Raw genomic sequence first — 14,877 nt, forward strand, 5'->3', positions numbered from 1 at the left:
CAATCTACACGAGCCGCCTTTTGCTCTTCGGACAAATTGTGGGGAACCCTGCGGGAAACTAGCTTTTTTAGACACAGCTCATTATGTAATATCGACTGAATTGCAGTCATTCTAATAATGATAACAGCCTGAATCTGCTCGTATGTTACATGACGGTCATCTAATATAATAGTTCGCACAGGTGCGATGTTTTCAGGCGTAACCACTGTTCTTGGTCGACCTGCAGAAGAAACAGTGCTGAGCGACACACGACCGCGTCGGAACTCGGCATACCAGCGGTATATTGTTGTTTGACTCGGGTGCTTCAACATCATAAATCGAAACAAGTTCGCTGAGACATTAATCTTGAGATAAGCCGCGACGAAAATTGTGATAAATTATGGCACGGAAATGTTCACGCTGGAGCTCCATTTCTGTTAACGACGCGGACGTGTCAATTTTAAACCAACTTAGTTTTTGTTTTTTAACTTATTTTTAAATTATATGAATGTCATTAAGTTTCTAAGTCTAATACTGGCCGTATTCAAATTCTAAAAAAGGTTTTATTGTAACTCAATCCGAAATATTCTATTCCCGATCATTTCAGTGTGCCCCTCGTATACTAAGGAGCGTTCTATCCGAGAGACGTCAGTAAGTACCTATATAGCTGAACTATCACTATCGATAAATTATTTGTGATACTAGTACAATAAGTAATAAGACAAATTAATTCCTTAGCACAAAATTATATTGAATAGCTCAAAACTCCATAATTGTCTGAAAACAATGAATGAAATAAACTAACTGGTTATTTTTCACTGTGAAGATATCCGAAGTCCATTCAGTCAGTGTCTTCAACTGTGATTGTTGTTATTTTGTGTTGCGAATATGTTTTTCGTGAAATTAATTACAAAAGATAAGTTACGTTTATAAAGCTCGATCTGATGAATGAACGTGGCAGCCTGTTTAGCGATGGAAGCCTTCTCACTATAGTTGAGGACGTATCTCTACCATACAGACTCATCATATAGAAAATGAGTGCACTACTTTTAAAATGAAATGTATATATTGTAAGTAATCACTGATTAATTATTTAAATTAAATTATATTGATATATAATATTGTATTTATTATTAAAGAAATAGACACGTTAATCTCAATATTTACACGTCAAAACCATTCCTTAATCATTAAAGTATAGGTGCGACGATACAAACTTAGTATTCCGTAAGCCATCCTTAGGTTGTAATACTAGTGAACATTTTAATGCCATACTAAGTGGCTATTTAAGTTCTTTCCTTAAACGACTATGAGTACTATAAATAATGTATAATAAAGCGATACTACTTGTAATATCGTTCTGTGTTCTGTGTCGATACAGCCGGTGGCTGTCAGGTGTCGTTAGTATATCCTAAGTCTAGTTCCTCTTTGTATTAAGACATTATATTGGCTGACTTAAAGTATAGTGCTCAAACGTAGTGTGAGACGATGATGGCCCGTGTGACGAATGTTCGCTCATAAATATTGATAACAATTATTACTGATTTACATTTGGCGTAACAAATTTATTTTATTGATCGTCAGTATTTGTTAATATATGACGCCCATGTAGCCCAGTGGTTTGTGACGCTGCCTACTGAGCTAGAGGTCACGGGTTCGAATCCCGTTAAGTGCAAACGTTTATATGATGAGTAATGGATGTTTATTTCCGAGTCATGGATATTAATATTTATTTATGTATGTTTAAGTAAGTATATTGTATTAAATATATCGTTGTCTTGTACCCATAGTACAGGCTGTGCCTAGTTTGGGCCAAGATAATTTGTGTAAAAGTCTGTCAATATTATATAAAATTAAATGTGTAACCAAAATTTATGAACGATGCGGGTTGAACAGGTTACCTACTGTAAAGTAGATTCTGTAGATGGAGTCACAACCCGAGTGTTAAACAAGACATACCAAGATTTACGAACCATACGTCACTCGAACGGTTGGCTCAGTTGGAAGAGCGCTCGGACGGAATCCGAGAGGCCGAGTGCGAGTCCCGCATCGTTCATAAATTTGCGTACAAATTTAATTTAATTCATCCTAGAAGTAGGGGATATCACTTTAAAAATAACAAATTGTTTCAATATTATTATCTTCTTATTAGTAATAAGGATGATTGGTTGATCAGGACGGGTGGGCGGCGACGCAAGAGACGGTCACGCCCACTGAGACTCCGGAGAAGGTGGAGCCGGCCGCCAAACGTGCCAAGAGCAAGACCTACGACATCTCACTCACCATCGACCCGCCAGGTGAGATCATCACTCATGTACTAACAAGTGTCGTGTCCAGTCAGAAGAATAGCATCACATTTTGATTTTCCCTTACACTTGCTCTATTACAAACAGGTAAAAGATATTTTGGATAGATTAGATCAGCGTCTTTAGGAAGCTAAAAAATATTTAATTGAGATCGCAATGATCTTTAATACGCTTTGCTTTATGTTTATTTATTTATTAAAGACAAGCATTCACCAACAAGCTATTCTAAACAATACAAAAACAAGAAAAATATAAAACGAACATTATGAAAAGAATAGCTTTCTTACAGGTATGTACAGCTCTGTTGTATTATTAAAAATAATGATAGTACAAAAAACGCAAAGTACTTTAAAGGTTAATTAATATTAAAGATACAAATTATGGTTTGATTTATTCATATATTATGATATATGAATAAATCAAACCATATGTTATAATTAAACAATAACACTGTTGCAAAGTCTTTTAAATTGTAGCACCGACATCCCAAACACATGAATTTAGTCAAAAAATATTATTAAGGAGCTCATTTTTAATCTCATAGAGCGCTGTAGTGGGAAGTGAAGACCAAAATATTGGTTCTCGGAATAACAAGATGGAAGCATTCACGATTTATTAGCCTTGCTCCGAGGCGGGCTATATTGAAATCAATTTGTTATAATAATATATATTACAGAGATCTCTCTGAATTAAATAAATAAATAATATTTCTGGGGTACTAACCGTTACATAATTTAAATAAAAATAACAAGTCTTGAATACGACAACGATTTTCGAGAGATTTGAAACATGAACCGCTATGTTTTGTGTTATTGTATACCAGATATTTAGTAAAAGACCTTTTAATTCTTTCCAACCTATCAATATGAATTGTGTTAAAGGGGTCAATAATTGTGTCAAATCACACAAGCATATTCCAAATGCGACCGAACAAATACATTGTATAAGCAAATGATATAATTTATCTGTTTAAAAAGTTTGGAAGTACGTTTAATAAACTCAACCATTAACTGACTTAATTAATCTGTACAACTTTAAATCATTGGCATACAGTAGCGCTTTGCTATGCTTCTCAACCGAAACTACGTCACTAATGAAAACTACAAACAGTGAAGGCCCTAAGAGAGATCCTTGGGGTACGCCAGAAAATGCAGCGTAACACGTGGTGGTATAACCATTCGTAATGACTCTTAAAGAACTACCACTTAGGTATGACTTAAACCAAGATAATAGGGGGTTAGAGATGTCGTAGTTTAAAAGCTTAGTAAGGAGTAGATTATGGTCGACTTTATCAAACGCACTACTGATATCAGTGTAGATGACATCAGTTTGGATACCGCTGTCGACACTTTTAGTTAAGTTATTAACATAACTCACAAGATTTGTCATAGTAGATTTGCGACCAACAAAAACTTGCTGAGAGTTAGAAATATGTTCTTTAAAATGCTAAGTGATAAATTTATGTAAAATTCTTTCAAGGACTTTTGGAAATATTGATAGCAGAGAAATGGGGCGACAATTAGAAACATCAGATTTATCTCCTTTTTTAAATGTTGGTGCGACATTAGCTAATTTCCATTTAGTGGGAAAAGTAGTAGTAATGTTTCTCCATTTTTAAAAGATCGGTCGGATCGGTGAAGTAGTTGACGAACAAAAATCGTGCGTGCGTCACTGCTGGCTCGTGAGTCCCTACTGGATAGCCACATAGCGGGAACTCTTAATTCGTTACCATTATATTAAGTTGTTTAGCTGGGCGTGGGTCGCTGACTGCTGTGACGTCACTAACCTACAAACACTCACTGACACACAGCTGCACACGATGCTATCAGGTCACGCGGACATTTCGTCCCGTATGAAGTATTGAATGATGACGAAATTATTAGGCATAAAAGGCATTTATTTTCTCAAAATTGATTGATTTAGAATTATTTTTGATGTCATTTCTAATATACTAGATACTACTACAGCTTCGAAAACAAATGAGGCACTGAGAGAGAAGAAGCGGCGCAAGAAACTCCCAGCATTCTATTTTTGCGCTCTTTTTAATAAAAATATACAATATTGTACTTTAATTGCTATTGCTATAAAATAATCATAATCTAGTCCCAGGCTGTCCGATCACTTAGATATTCAGCTGTGGAGTAATAGGATTTACGACGGAGCCATTTTTTTTATAAAACATTTAAATTTATTTATAGATAACGCCTGAACAGTGGCTGGGACTTTATTATAAATGTGTATACATTTACCCTTAAAGGTATTATGTATCTTATGAAGCCTACTAGAATTAGTTACGAGTAATCCCTTATTTCTAGTGTTATAATAATGAATATCACTATTAAAAGCAAAAAGGTAACGATTATTATTATAACATCAAAAGCACGTGCTTGATTTATTGAAACTAAAACTTGTGTATTTGAAGTCATGCTAGCGAACCAGTCCACATAGTATTAAGTGATTTGATGGACCTCGTGACATTCTCAAGTTCAGGCCTGTGCTAATAAGATAGAATATCACTGAGTCATACATCACATCCTCAGGAGCAATATAACTAAGGCGGTATCACATTACGCTACTTTTTAGGACGTTGTGTAATGCATTACTATTGAGATAATATTGTACCTGTTATGAACAGACAATACAAACGAACAGACAGCAAAGCAGCAAAATAATTGTACAGGACCATGTCATCCAGAAGCATTTCAGGACTGGGAAACAGCTTTGAAATGGTTCGAAAAACAGCCAGAGTATGATACCGTAAGTTTACTTAAAACAGTTTAAAGGAAAAATTTGTAGTAATGGACAGAAAAACATAGATGGCGTTAATTTACAATTCACAAATATTTAATTATAAATAATAATGAATCAAACTGCAATCTATTAAATGCATGTAATTTTAATAAAAGTCCATTTATAATTTTCATAATTTAATAAACTATGCTTGTCTGGTACATGCACACCTATGGGCCAGTCAAATGTTTCTGTTTATTTACAAACAAAGACAGTATACTTTTTTTATGAAAATAAGGGACGAGACGAGCAGCTGAGTCTTTATTGTAAATCTTTGCGTAGATTGTCTAAATTATCAACTCCTGTTAAGCGTTTAAATGCAAGTTTTTTTATACAGTATGGAAACAGCTTATATGAAATAAATGAAAATACAAGTCATACTCCAGGTCATACCATAGGTCCACAGAAGTATAGTAAAATTAATAATTAAATTAAAATCCCTAAATTATAAAAAATAAATTTTCAAAGAAACTAATTATCTAAATTGAATTAGAAAAAAGAAAACAGTATGTTTAGACTACGTAGCTCACCTCTACCCCGAGGAGCGACAACGTAGCTCACGGCGGCGAATTGGCTGTTACTTCTCTTCTCGTAAACAAGCTCTTAACAATAACATAATGAAATGAAAATTTATTGAAACATTTTACTTGAACTTTAAAAAAGTTAAATTAATAAATACAACTTTAACTTTTTCAACAATCACGGGCTGCGTAAAGCACTCGCTTGGACACTCCAGACGACGAAACACAGATTCCGAAAGCTCGCGTTAAACCGAATAACAAATTACAAATACTTAAATAAAATGGCGAAAATAAATGGCGTAAATAGGGCATACCCCACAATTCTAGTTTATCGATACTTTATTTACAATTACCAACCAACAATCTAAACAAGGCATTAAAAACTAGTAGTTTTGTGTTATTCGAATGTTTTAATATTTTTAACAATTAATAAATTAAAGAATGGATAAGCTTTGTAAAAAAATAGTTTATTTTTGTAAGTTCAATACTTACGAAACCACTGTTTTCTGAGTGATTTCCTGAGCAGCGAACAAGTGGGAGGCTCCTTTGCACAGGATGCCGGCTAAATTATGGATACCACAACGGCGCCTATTTCTGCTGTGAAGCAGTAATGTATTAGCATTACTGTGTGTCGGTCTGAAGGGCGCTGTAGTTAGTGAAATTACTGGGCAAATGAGACCTAACATCTTATGTCTCAAGGTGACGAGCGTAGTTGCAGTGCCGCTCAGAATTTTTGGGGTTTTTCAAGAATCCTGAGCAGCACTGCATTGTAATGGGCAGGGCGTATCCATAACCATCAGCTGTGCGTCCTGCTCGTCTCGTCCCTTATTTTCATTAAAAAAAGTAAGTTGGTACGATTTTTGATAGGTTTGCTTTCAAATTACAAACAAGTAATAAATTGTTATTGTTTAGTTCCTTATTCACGATCATTATCTCTAAACTACTTCATAATTTATAAAAATAAAAATTCTGAAGCTGCTTAGTTTTAAATACCTAGGTAGATGTAGTATTTTTACAATAATCATAACAGAACAATTTCAAAACAGACTTAAACAGCTTATTATTTATCCAATCCAACTCCCTTTAAAGAAAGCTAATTATCGATAGAAGATGTCCTTCCCTAACTTTGAATAGCGCAGCAGTCAACGAGACACCGCCGGCACGTATCTCTTTGACGGCCGCGGGCGGCGCAATTTAAAGGCAGCTAGGCAAAGCGGCAACGCCGCCTATATTGAAATATTAAAATTCATTGAATCATTGACCCAGTAACACAAATCTTACAGGACGTTTAAATTTGTGCAAAATGAAAAGCCTACTTTTTGACGGATTGCACGGATTTCGTTAATTTTTGGTATATCGTCAGCTAATATGCTAACAAGTATATACCTACATTTATTTCATATAAGCTGTTTCCATACTGTATATACAAATATATATACAAACGGACAAGAGACTCAGGTAATGGGAAATGGTGAGGCAACAGCAACTAGGGACATCCGCGAAACTACCAGTGGGAGGCTCTTGCACAGGAAGCCAGCTAGATTATGGGTACCACAACGGCGCCTATTTCTACCGTGAAGCAGTAATGTGTAAATACTGTGTTTCGGTCTGAAGGGCACCGTAGCTAGTGAAATCACTGGGCCAATGAGACTTAATATCTTATGTCTCAAGGTGACAAGCGCAATTGTAGTGCCGCTCAGAATTTCTGGGTTTTTCAAGAATTCTGAGCGGCACTGCATTGTAATGAGTAGGACGTATCAATAACCATCAGCTGAACGCCCTGCTCGTCTCGTCTCTTATTTTCATAAAAAAAAACTAAGCGTCAAAGACGTGTTGTCCGTTTTTTTATTGGAAGTATGCTCTATGCGCTATACTTGAAGGACTCTAAGTCGTATCGGGTCGCAAAAACTGCAGCCGATAATTGATTCCACAAAGAGGATGTGTGAGGCAAGAAGTTCCTCTCATAGCGAGCGATTGTACAGGGTGGACCAAAAGTCCGTTTATAATTGGAATGATGATTTAAAAAAAAACTAATTACAGTAGATCAAAATTGTTTATTGTTTTCGATAGAAAACAAAAGGGGAATTTATTTCTTAAAAATCACATCATCCATATGCAATCCTTCATTATTCTGGCATTGCTGCAATCTAGAGCGGAAATTTTCGATGACAGCTTTACATGTTTCTGTGCGAATACGATCCTTTAATTCGTCAAGAGTTACTGGGTTGATTGGCTGGAATGCAGGGGTTTTTGATCACCATGACATAGTGTCACTCCAATAACGACAATTTTGTCTATTAACATGCCCATTTAGGTGGAAGTGTGCCTTGTTGAGAAAAAAATGTTTGTAAAACTGGTGAATTGCTCTACCATTTCGTTCGCAAACTGCAACCTAGTGGCATGGTCCTGAGGCCTTAATTCCTGAACCTTTTTGATTTTATAGGAATGTAGACTTAAATCTTTCTTGAGAATGCGGTTTAATACATCATTATCTTGGCAGGTTAAGTTTTCACCGCTTTCGAGTCGAGTGATAGTCCAGGTTGGTCACGAACAGACGATTTTACTCGCTCCACGTTTTCGGGGTCCCTCGACGTTCTAGGCCGGCCAGATCGACGTAAATCCATTGTTGAACCCGTCTTCTCAAACTTGAGCACCCATTTTTTAATTAACACACCTGATGGAGCTTGATTTTTGTGTCGTATCTTGTAATGATTGCAAAACTTTCGTTGAGCTAAGGTCGCAGAATCGTTGTTTCGATAGTATTCGCGTACACAAAATGCACGTTGACTACCGCTAAACGACGCCATGGTACTAAATTCCCATTGGCCGCTTTTGCAATGCGTAACCCTTCCACCCCCCTCCGCCGCCGCTGCTAGACGCGGCAACCGATTCAAATGTAAACAGACTTTTGGTCCACCCTGTAGAATGCCAGACGTCAACATGACGCGATGCGATGACTTACCACTAACGCCTCTCCCTTCGACTCAACCGCTTGCGTCCATTTATGGGTGAGATATACTAGGAGATTGCCTGGAGATGGATGGAGATCGCTGGTGCTCCTCTAGGTATCCCAAGAGCTAGTGGTTGATAATCGACTCCATAACTTGGACAAATTAGAGGTAATGGCAATGGTGCGATGGTTGAACAAATCCGAGCGTACACCTTTCTTAGGGATAGGGTAAAGACCAGCTCCCATTCTGGAGCAATATCAGGCTCAATTTATGAATGTCTAAGGTGAGAAGTGCCTTAAGCACAGCGTCAGTCTGTAATATCAGCTCCGGCATGTCTGAGTCGCTGGTGGTGTAGCACCTTGACTCTGGATGACTTGACACTTGGTTAGAGGCTCTGGATGAGTCGAGAAAGTTTGCATGTATTATTAAAAGTTCTGAAATGTATAATAACGTAATGTATTGTTTGTAGAACAACCACTTTCGTTCGGCGGCAAGAACAAGCAGACGGCGGGAAGCAAAAAAGTAGCCGGCAGACCGCGGAAATGATTGTAATAATAAACATATTTATATAAATAACATTTGTTTTTATTTACTGAACCTGTCAAAGTGTCGAGTGAAACCATCGATGGGAGAATAGCGTAGGGACATTCTGCATGTGAGAGTTCACAACCAGGCAGTCAGGAATTGCGCGAAAGGTGTTTCAAAATGTTTTTTTATTTGTTAAATTTCATGTATTTGTTGTTGAATTAAACAAAATTTTTGTATTGTGTAATGTACATTATGTCCAGATCTAACTGTAGCAATCTAAATGCATCTGTATTGATAGTCAGTGAACATGAAAACAAGGTGACAAGCGGTATCTTGCAATGATCCCATTACCCATATCAGCATTTTGTTTACAATTAACATGTCGAACTGACGTCATGATCACAGTACAATACGGCACGGGCGTTCGATTTTTGTCAAATTACGTGTGATAATAATTTAAAATGAATTTCCACGATGCTTATTGTTTGAATGAATATTTATGTTCGTTTATATCGATAGAAGATAGAGATATTGTGTTAGAAGATACTTAAATTGTTGGAGAATGTTGTCACCTTGGATTATACAACTTATAATTTTATTTTCTATAGTGAATTAAATCCAAGCTTATAATATTATTGTTATTAAATACGCGTGTTTTACCTAAGTAACACTGAAAATGATTAGAAAATGAAAAATGGCTTAATGTAGAAAGTTGCTAATACTTTTATTGTTTTTCGAAGTAATTCCTCTCTACACATCGTCGCATTCCATGGAACCACTGTGAAAAGCAGTAAAGGCATAAAGGCATCTATTTTCTCAAAATTGATTCCTTTAGAATTCTTTTTGATGTCATTTCTAATATACTAGATACTACTACCGCTTCGGAAACAAATGGCGCTCTGAGAGAGAAGAAGCGGCGCAAGAAACTCTCCCAGCATTCTTTTTTTGCGCTTATTTCAATAAAAATATACAATATTGTACAGTCATTTCTATTGCTATAAAATAATCACAATCTAGCCCCAGGCTGTCCGATCATTTAGATATTCAGCTGTGGAGTAATAGGATTTACGACAGACCCATTTTTTTAAAACATTTAAATTTATTTATAGATAATGCCTGAACAGTGGCTGGGACTTTATTATAGAAGTGTATACATTTACCCTTAAAGCTAATTTGTGTCTTATGAAGCCTACTAGAATTAGTTACAAGCAATCCTTTATTTCTAGTGTTATAATAATGAAAATCACTATTAAGAGCAAAAAGGTGACGATTATTGTGAACGTATATTAAATTTTCATAAATGTTCTGACAATTAACAGTCATAATATTTATTTCTTTAAATTTTTTCTTTGAGAGACTGTCCATAACCATGCTGATATATAGCACGAACAGCTCTCTTTTGCTGTGCAAACACTATATCAATGTCAGCAGCATCACACCACAGTAAAATACCGTACGTCATGATGCTGTGAAAATAACTGAAGTACACTAATCTAGCGTTCGCAATATTCGTGTACTCTCTAATCTTTCTAACGGCATATGCCGCAGAGCCGAGTCTATCTGCTTGTTGGGCAATATGTGGACCCCACTTAAGCTTTTTATCTAACACGATATCCAAGAAGACCGCAGTGTCCACAAGTTCCAATCTCTGGTCATTTATAAGTACGTTGGCTTGTACCTCCACTGTGTTTGATGTAATGAACCGTAAACACTTTGTTTTTTTACTGTTTAAGTGCACATTATTCATCTCAAACCAACGCACTATCTTTGAGAGTGCATTGTTTACCTCGTCATTAATATCTACACGTCGCTTCACTTTAAAAATAAGTGAAGTATCATCAGCAAACAATACAATCTCATGGCTATCATCTACCACAAACGGTAGATCTTTAATATATATAAGAAACAAGAAAGGACCGAGAATAGAACCGTGTGGAACACCTATTCCCACAGGTTTACCCGAAGACCGTTTGCTATTTACATCGTCTATCATACTCTTTCGCTTAAATATGATTTTAACAGATTTTATTTTGCTCTATTTTTCACTCCATAATGCTTTAGTTTTAGGAGTAGTTTCATGGTGGGCCCCTAGTGAAACCGAATAGATTTTTGTTCATTAATTTACAAAAATGCATTTGTAGCTGTTGAAGCAAAAGTTTTTTAAAATTTTTTACTAAAAACAGGCAGCACTGAAATAGGTCTGAAATTAGCAGGGTCAAAAGAACTGCCCAATTTAAACAAAGGTATAACTTTGCTGTATTTCATGAGGTCAGGGAACACACCCTCATCTATGCATTCATTATATATTATTGCTAATTCAGGTGCTATAATGTCAAGTATGTGGGCCCATTCTTCCTTAGGGGTCTCTTTATTTGGCATTTTCGTACGCTTTCACCGCATCTTCAGGGCTTAAAGCGAATACTTCGAATTTTATCTTTAGTTCTTGGGAATAAATAAAAGTCGCAGGGCGCCAGGTCAAGACTGTTTGGCGGATAACTCATTATCTCGACACCTACCTTAGTCAAATATTCAACAGTCCGTTTTGCGGAGTGCGCTGAAACATTGTGGTGAAGGAGGATCCTGCTTCTAGGGCTCTGCTGTCGAATTTTTTCCAAGACAACAGGCAAACAGCGAGTGACATAGCAGTCTGCAGTAACTGTTCTTCCATCTTCTAGCACAACTGTCGCGAAATGACCTTTCCGACCAAAGAATGAGGCAATCATCTTTTTTCCTTGACTTCTTCCTTTTTTTACCTTAGTTGGCCGATTCTCGAAAAGAAACACCAACTGAGCTGATTGTCTTTCGGTTTGGATTCAATTAAATTAATGCTAAGTGTCTTATCACTTACAGGATATCACAGCATGCACAGAATTTTACTTAATTAAGATAACAACACACTTATGTTTTTATTGCATACATAAAATAGTAGCAAAATTAGTAAGCACAGATTTAAGAACCTGTTTGGGTAATATTATTTAAGATATCTCTTTCAAGAATAATTTTCTAAAAGTTTGAAGAAGCGAAAATTCATTCGTGACAATAGGCAGAATTTTCTTAGATTAGTGCGACTATTTGGTATAGGAAATCTAACTTTGCTGAGCAAGTCGGGACAATTAATTAGGCCAGTGTATAATTTTTTTAGAAATACTAAGTCCAAATAATTTCTTCGTTCTTCTAGGGAGTTAATGTGGAAATATGATAGTCGTTGTTCATATGTTTTAATATTTTTAAGAACTCCACGACAAAACGCAAGATGCCGTAATATCTTTTTTTGGAGACGCTCAAGTCTAGCAACATTTACTTTATAATGTGGCGACCTAACAACAGTGCAGTAGGTACTCTATATGACTTCTCACCAAACAGTTGTACATTATTTTTTTAGTCATTGGGTCTTTAAAATTCTTTGCCTCTCTTAAAACAAAACCTAATAATTTTGAAGGTTTATGTAGTATTTTATCTATATGAGTGTTAAAATTCAATTTGGTATCAAAATGAATTCAAAGATCACGTATACACGTGACTTCTTCCAAAATGACTTCATTTAAGTGATACTCATTATAATACATATTTAAGTAAAGCTCGCACCAATTTTCCAAACTATTAGGTTCTCCCTGCAGATGATAGGAATCGTTCAGTGACTTAATAACTTTACAGACCTTGAGATCGTCAGCAAAAAGATAAACTTTGGAATACTTAAAACACTCAGAGATATAATTAATAAACACATTAAAGAGGTGCGGGCCGAGATGGGATTCCTGAGGTCGCTATGTTTGATTCCGAAGTATGCCCATTGATAACCACTCTTAGTTGTCTATTACAGAGATATGAGCGAAACCAACTCAACATGGCATCCGACACTCCATACTTCTGCAATTTGTATATAAAAATTTCTTGATTGACGGTGTCGAAAGCCTTGCTGAAATCGGTGTTTACGGCATCAATTTGTGCTTTACCATCGACTGCTTCCACAATTTCTTCAGTATACTCAACAAGGTTTGTTGCTGTCGATTTGTTTTTAACGAAACCAGTTTGCCTAGTATCAATTAATTGCGATAATTGCCACGTCATTTTTTCAATAATAAAAGATGCAAATATTTTAGCTAAGATAGATAAAATAGCTATGGGTTATATGGTTATATAGTGAAGAAACCATCTCATCTACTCTCAGAGATCGAAAAGTTTCCTCCCAATTTATTTTGTTTAATTCTATAGCAATGTTAGTATAATCAGCCTTAAAAAAGTATAATTTTTCTACATTATATTGTTCTTCAAAAAATTTGTGTTTTTTTTAAAAGATATCGAAAATTCAAATGGAGGATTATGTGGATCTATTTTAGATATAACATGAGATGCATTCTGTAGGTGAACACAATAGGGAATGGGTGACAGAAGCAAGTCAAGTATCCGGTTATTTATATGAGGCAAATTATTAAATTGTTTTAAATCATTATCCATCAAAAAGTCCCAAAGCATTCTTTGCATATTAAACGAAATATGGGATGGGGAATCGATTATTGATCCATTATTGTCAAACCACTGTAAGGTGCCTAGATTAAAGTCTTCTAACACCATAACGTAATCTTCTAGTTCTAAAACCCTGCTAGCACAGACAAACATTAATATTTTTATTATTTACCGAAATATTTAGTTTAACAAAAACATTTTCACATATGCTGTCATAATCAATAATGCGCTTAGACTTCAATTTATTTGAAACGGCGATTAATATTCCCTAACCTTAGTTTTGCGATTAAAACAAGTCACTGAACGATTCATTCTATGAAGAACATAACGGTCACAAAATATTTCCCTATCATAGACACTCTTATTAAGCCAAGTTTCGGATAACACAACAATGTCATAGTCACAGTTCGTTAAGTTTCAGTATGTTTCATTTAATTTTGAATTAACTCCTCGTACATTCTGGTAATAAATTTTTAATTGATCGAATTTATTTTTTTGTGTGCTACTTTTAAATTACTTACCACTAAATTATACATTTTAGTCTAATTTGCTTAATACATCATGGTTCTTTAAAAATTTAAAATCAGAATCGTCTGATTTGCGCATGAAAATCTTGCCATTTCTGATCCAAACATACTTGTAGATATTTAGACTAGCAATTAATATTTTTAACCGACTTCAAAAAGGAAGAGGTTATCAATTCGATCGGTATTTTTTTTATGTATGTGATAATAGTATATTATTGACATGACTTTTAGATTTATGATCCGATTTACGTAATTTATCTTTAGTTCGATGCAGAATAGATGCCATTTGGTCCCATAAAATTTTACATAGTTTGGCCCAGTAGTTTTCATTTTATTAACATTTTTTATGAAAATTTTTGTTTACCTGGATGATATAATTGTTTTTTGTGTACGTCTTTTTTAGGAGTTTTCTTTCAGGTTATATATGGTTATATTATAATTATTAAGTGACACAAAAGTAAAAAATAAAAACTATGTTTAAGAAAACCGACTTCAAAAACTGAAAAGTATCAAATAACTTAAAATTTTATTTAATACACACCTTTACCTTTAATATTAATAAAATACTATTTGTATGTGCTACATATTGATAGCTTTAGGTACCTACACTCGCCTCGTGACTTTGAGCGGGATAGCTTCGTCTAGAACAAAACAACCCAAGCGGACAGACACGCATGGCCAGACAACCTTAATAAGTTTTATTTTGCTTGGTACTGACTTAAAACCTATCAATAGGTAGCACATATTAATAATTGCATTTTATTAATTTTTAGCTATTTGATACTTTTCAGTATTTGAAGTCGGTTTTTTT

The 14,877-nt window shown here is 35.2% G+C and overlaps 1 protein-coding gene across 3 annotated transcripts in view; it reads left to right on the forward strand.

Moving 5' to 3' along the window:
• LOC126968807 (retinoblastoma-binding protein 5 homolog) overlaps window positions 1-9,123 on the forward strand; it is a 30,403-nt gene extending 21,280 nt beyond the window's left edge. For 2 of the 3 annotated variants that reach the window (XM_050813921.1, XM_050813920.1), the window contains 3 exons: window positions 2,156-2,276; window positions 4,921-5,042; window positions 9,017-9,123. In XM_050813921.1, the coding sequence (XP_050669878.1) occupies window positions 2,156-2,276; window positions 4,921-5,042; window positions 9,017-9,073 (300 nt within the window). In that variant the 3' untranslated portion in view covers window positions 9,074-9,123. The remainder of the gene's footprint in view (window positions 1-2,155; window positions 2,277-4,920; window positions 5,043-9,016) is intronic. The other variant, XM_050813922.1, reaches the window with a different exon arrangement.
• Window positions 9,124-14,877: the final 5,754 nt, after the last annotated feature.

This window comes from Leptidea sinapis, chromosome 16 (assembly GCF_905404315.1).
Source record: "Leptidea sinapis chromosome 16, ilLepSina1.1, whole genome shotgun sequence".
Taxonomy (NCBI): Eukaryota; Metazoa; Arthropoda; class Insecta; order Lepidoptera; family Pieridae; genus Leptidea; species Leptidea sinapis.